Raw genomic sequence first — 6,000 nt, 5'->3', positions numbered from 1 at the left:
ATCTCCTTCTTTCAAGAACAGTGGGTGTCTGCCTTCAATAGCTGTGTGATTTTGACTTATTGTACTTTTCTGATCTGGAAGATTTGACAGGCCTTCCGTACCACAGCTCCCTTCAACTTCATTTCTCCATTCCATGCTGAGTGGCTTTTGCATCTTTCTTGATGAGCCAAAGTCCACTGCATTTTGTAGAAAAAATGTGTAAAGATTATTATATGAAAATACTGCACAATTATAAATATGTGATGCCAAATATTGAGATTTTATTAATTTTAAAAAGTTAATATATTGTTTTGTATTCACAAATGGTAGAGTTATGATTTAATGAGCATAATACCATGTGACAAGTTATATGTGCAGTTACATAAATATTATTATCCTTTGTTTGTATACCGTCAATCTGTGAACAATCTTGGCAGTTTACAGAAATTAAAACACAAGTATACAAATGATAATATCTCAAATAAAAATACAATAATCTTAGTATTTATAATACAATTACATTCAACTCAACAGATACATTTTTCCTGCTGCTCTTTTACCAATTGCAATAAATAAATCAAGCTTGACTGTTCTTAGTTTTGCCTACCACCCATTTTCTGACTATGGAAATGCTATGTCAAACAGCCATGTTTTTAATCCTTTTTTTTAAAGATCTTGCTTGATTCAAGTCTTAGCTCGACTGGTAAGGTATTCCATAGTTTAGAGCCGACTGTAGAAATCGCTCTCTCACTCACCTCACTCACGTGAGCACCCTTAACTGATGGTATTTGTAATAGACCTTTGTTTGCCGATCTTAAAGTTCTATTAGGTGTGTAAAGATGTAAGGAAGTCTTTAGCCAAGTGATGTCTTTACTATATAGAGAATTATGAATAACTGTTAGAACTTTATATTGGGCTCTGTATTTGATGGGAAGCCAATGCAGTGATTGTACAGTTGGAGTAATTTGATTGTTGCATCCTTCGGTGCTCGACGGCTTTGCCCCGTTTGCCTCACCTTATTCACGGCTCCTCCCGCTAACCTAGGAAAGATGGCTACCGCCGCATCTACAAGACGACCTCTCCGGCATCCCCGGAATGGCTATGGTGCTGCCTCCAGTCATGCTCCTCCCAGGTACCTACTAGGGTGCGCGCACATGCACCACCCACGTCTTTATGCAACCCTTGGTGCTAACCTCAGGGACGTTCCCCCTTACTGATGTCATGCCATCTAGGTATATAACATCTTCTAAATTGCTAGCTCGTTGAGTAGGTAAGGACTCGAATCCATTCCTGTCTACGCTACTCTGCCACTTCCTTGAGGGCCCTCTGCTTTATTTCAGGTGCCTTACAGGGAACAGGTACTCGCTCCTCGAGGGCCTGCTCTCCCTGCCTCGGTGCCTGCACTTTCTTCTACAACCTGATGGAATCGCATATCTACCGCAAACACCTAGTGAGTACTCTAAGTCTCAGTCTATCTCATCCACAGTACTTCCTTGCTGGAAAACCTGCTTCAGAACCTCCCAATACTAACTAGGGATGTGAATCATTTTTCGTACGATATTTTCAGTCATCAGAAATCGGGAGCTCCCCGAAAATGATAGGAAAACCCCACGAAATTGTTCGTGGGGTTCTCTTATCGTTTTGAGGGGAGGGTGGGAAAAACGGCACACAGAAACAAATCCTAAATCTACCCCGACCCTTTAAAACAGATCCCTTAGCTTCCCCCACCCTTCCGACCCCCCTTCCCCCCAGAACTTTGTACAAGTACCTGGTGGTCCAGTGGGGGTCCCAGGAGCGATCTCCCGCTCTCGGGCTGTCAGCTGCCACTAATAAAAATGGCGCTGATGCCCCTTTGCTCTTACCATGTGACAGGGTATCCGTACCATAGGCCGGCCCCTGCCACATGGTAGGTGTAATGGATGGCCAGCGCCATCTTTAAAAATGGTGCAGGCCATCCAGTGTTCCAGTGTTCCAACATTTCAGAAATCCTCTTAATAAATCCTCCCTATGACTCATTGAGCCACCTTATACCTCCTTATATCATCTCCATACCCACCCCTTTTGGGGAAGGACCCTGGTCCTGAACAGTTCAGGACAAATTTTGGTGAAGATATTCCAATACAGTGGACAAAGTGGAAATAACTCTTTCTGGCAAAGACTAATTGGGAGGCGTGGAACCCCTAACCTAGGAGAACACTATTCCATGGAAGTCTGTAGCCAGTGGTATGTATCAGAGGAGACATTAGCTGTTCTTTAGTAGGGCCTAAAGGAAGGGAAAAGGCTTTAATGGGGATCAGAGATGGAAAAATCTCCAGTACAACTGAATTCAGGTGACATGAGAAAGTGAATAACTATCCGGGTCATTCATCAAAATGTCTTATGGCAGGATTTAGATAAATGAGGAGGATTATCACAACATGCAATAGCATAACTATTGCACAGTTTATAACATTTTGACCATTTCTGGGCTGGGCGTGTCCACAGAAATTCAGAAGGAAAGAGATACTCAAAATTCAATGTTCAATATTGAAATTATTCAATTTCTGTGGACACCAATGCAAGTTAACTGCTTTGTTCGAAGTTCTCCTTTTCTTAGGCATGGACTGTGATGTATTGGACACATAATTCTTGAACAATTAGTATATTTTAATGGGGTTTTGAAGTTGGAGTGGATTCTTTTGTGGGGAGTGATTGGTGATGGTGAGTGTGGATGAGTGAGAATATTCTAATAAACAAGTAAAATCTAAATTTGCAATTAAGTTGGCAGCAGAGGCAAAAACTCATAATAAAAACTGTGAGGGAGTTGGTTGGACTGTTAGATGACTGAGGGTTTAAAGGGGCTCTTAGGGAAGATAAGGACATTGCAGTAATGTTTGTAGCAATCTTTGTACGATATAAGTGATTATTAAAGAACTGATATAATATGAGTGTTTATATTATACTGTTCTGGATTGTTCGATTGGTTGTTTCTAAACAGGACAATGGTGGCAGTCTGGGATTTTTTTTTTTCTATAGCTGGAATTCAATGCCAAGAAGTTCAGTCATGCATCTGGGGTGTAGCAATCCAAAGGAGCTTTATGTAATGGTGATGAAAGACTAATGCATACGAACTGGGAGCGGGATATAAGAACATAAGAAATTGCCATGCTGGGTCAGACCAAGGGTCCATCAAGCCCAGCATCCTGTTTCCAACAAAGGCCAAACCAGGCAACAAGAACCTGGCACGTACCCAAACACAAGAAGATCCCATGTACTGATGCAATTAAAAGCAGTGGCTATTCCCTAAGTCAACTTGATTAATAGCAGTTAATAGACTTCTCCAAGAACTTATCCAAACCTTTTTTGAACCCAGCTACACTAACTGCACTAACCACATCTTCCAGAGCTTAATTGTGAGTTGAGTGAAAAATATTTTTCTTTGATTAGTCTTAAATGTGCTACTTGGGAACTTCATGGAATGCCCCCTAGTCCTTCTATTAATCGAAAGTGTAAATAACTCATTCACATCTACTCGTTCAAGACCTCTCATGATCTTAAAGACCTCTATCATATCCCCCCTCAGCCATCTCTTCTCCAAGCTGAAAAGCCCTAACCTCTTCAGCCTTTCCTCATAGGGGAGCTGTTCCACCCCTTTATCATTTTGGTTGCCCTTCTCTGTACCTTCTCCATTGCAACTATATCTTTTTTGAGATGCGGCAACCAGAATTGTACACAGTATTCAAGGATTAGTCTCACCATGGAGCGATAGAGAGGCATTATGACATTTTCCATTTTATTAACGATTCCCTTCCTAATAATTCCTAACATTCTGTTTGCTTTTTTGACTGTTGCAGCACACTGAGCCGACGATTTCAAAGTATTATCCAATCCACTATGATGTCTAGATTGCTTTCCTGGGTGGTAGCTCCAAATATGGAACCTAACATTGTATAACTATAGCAAGGGTTATTTTTCCCTATATGCAACACCTTGCACTTGTCCACATTAAATTTCATCTGCCATTTGGATGCCCAATCTTCCAGTCTTGCAAGGTCATCCTTTAATGTATCACAATATGCTTGTGATTTAACTACTCTGAATAATTTTGTATCATCTGCAAATTTGATAACCTCACTTGTTGTATTCCTTTCCAGATCATTTATAAATTTATTGAAAAGCACTGATCCAAGTACAGATCGCTGAGGCACTCCACTGTTTATCCTTCTCCACTGAGAAAATTGACCATTTAATCCTACTCTCTGTTTCCTGTCTTTTACCAGTTTGTAATTCACGAAAGGTTATCGCCTCCTATCCCATGACTTTTTAGTTTTCTTAGAAGCCTCTCATGAAGGACTTTGTCACGCCTTCTGAAAATCCAAATACACTACATCTACCGGTTCACCTTTATCCACATGATTGTTAAGTCCTTCAATAAAATGAAGCAGATTTGTTAGGCAACTTCCCTTGGGTAAATCCATGTTGATTGTGTTCCATTAAACTATGTCTTTCTATATGCTCTACAATTTTGATCTTTAGAATAGTTTCCACAATTTTTCCCTGGCACTGAAGTCAGGCTCACTGGTCTATAGTTTCCCGGATCACCCCTGGAGCCCTTTTTAAATATTGGGGTTACATTGGCCACTCTCCAGTCTTCAGGTTTAATGGATGATTTTAATGATAGGTTACAAATTTTAACTAATAGATCAGAAATTTCATTTTTTAATTCCTTCAATACCCTAGAATGCATACCATCTTGTTACAGTTTTGGCTGCAGTGCAACCGCCTCACCACCAGGGGTCCCTCTAGTGCTGGCTTTCCGGACAGGCCCAGTCCATCTTATCTGTCCACTCTGTGCTCTGGGTGTGTCCTTATAACCCTGCCTGCCAGTTGCCTCAGTGCTTCGGCATCGAGCTCACCTGGGCTCCCTGCTCTAGCCTTGCGCGGCCTTCGGGCCTTTCCTTGCTTTGCCCTGCGCGGCCTTCAGGCCTTTCCTTGCCCTGCGCGGCCTTCGGGCCTTTCCTTGCCTTGCGCGGCCTTCGGGCCTCCTTCCTCGCTGTTCTCACCTGGCCTACGGGCCTTCTGACCTGCCTGCTCTGCTTACGGTGTGTGGCCTACGGGCCTTCTGTGTATGTGTGGCCTATGGGCCTTCTGACCTGCTTGCCCTGACTACGGTGTGTGGCCTACGGGCCTTCTGTGTATGTGTGGCCTACGGGCCTTCTGACCTGCCTGCTCTACTTATGGTGTGTGGCCTACGGAACTGGCAGGCAGGGTTATAAGGACACACCCAGAGCACAGAGTGGACAGATAAGATGGACTGGGCCTGTCCGGAAAGCCAGCACTAGAGGGACCCCTGGTGGTGAGGCGGTTGCACTGCAGCCAAAACTGTAACACATCTGGTCCAGGTGATTTGCTACTCCTTAGTTTATCAATTTGGCCTACTATATCTTCCAGGTTCACAGTGATTTGGTTCATTTTGTCTGACTCATCGCCCTTGAAAGCTATTTCTGGAACTGGTATCTCCCCAACATCCTCATTAGTAAACATGGAAGCAAAGAATTCATTTAGTCTTTCTGCAATGTCCTTATCTTCCCTAAGAGCCCCTTTAAAGCCTCAGTCATCTAACAGTCCAACTGACTCCCTCACAGATTTCTTGCTTCGGATATATTTTAAAAAGTTTTTATTATGAGATTTTGCCTCTACTGCCAACTTAATTTCAAATTCTCTCTTCACCTGTCTTATCAATGTTTTACACTTAATTTGACAATGCTTATGCTTTATCCTATTTTCTTCAGATGGATCCTTCTTCCAATTTTTGAAGGATTTTTTTAATAGCCTCTTTCACCTCACCTTTTAACCATGCCAGTAATCATTTTGCCTTCCTTCCATCTTTCTTAAAGTGTGGAATACATCTGGACTGCATGTCTAGGATTGCGTTTCTAAACAATGTCCATGCCTATTGAACACTTTTAATCTTTGCAAATACACCTTTCAGTTTTTTCTATTTTCCTCATTTTATCAAAGTTTCCCTTTTGAAAATTTAGT

The 6,000-nt window shown here is 42.0% G+C and overlaps 1 protein-coding gene across 1 annotated transcript in view; it reads right to left on the bottom strand.

Annotated features, from left to right (window-relative positions):
* LOC115092479 (sodium/hydrogen exchanger 2-like) overlaps nt 1–6,000 on the bottom strand; it is a gene marked incomplete at its 3' end in the record, with an annotated part of 106,448 nt that continues 100,448 nt past the window's right edge. The window contains exon 12 of the mRNA XM_029603321.1: nt 1–176. Within this exon, the coding sequence (XP_029459181.1) occupies nt 1–176 (176 nt within the window). The remainder of the gene's footprint in view (nt 177–6,000) is intronic.

This window comes from Rhinatrema bivittatum, chromosome 5, assembly GCF_901001135.1.
Source record: "Rhinatrema bivittatum chromosome 5, aRhiBiv1.1, whole genome shotgun sequence".
Taxonomy (NCBI): Eukaryota; Metazoa; Chordata; class Amphibia; order Gymnophiona; family Rhinatrematidae; genus Rhinatrema; species Rhinatrema bivittatum.
Note: the sequence above shows the minus strand (reverse complement) of the source record. Positions and strands in the feature narration are given on the sequence as shown.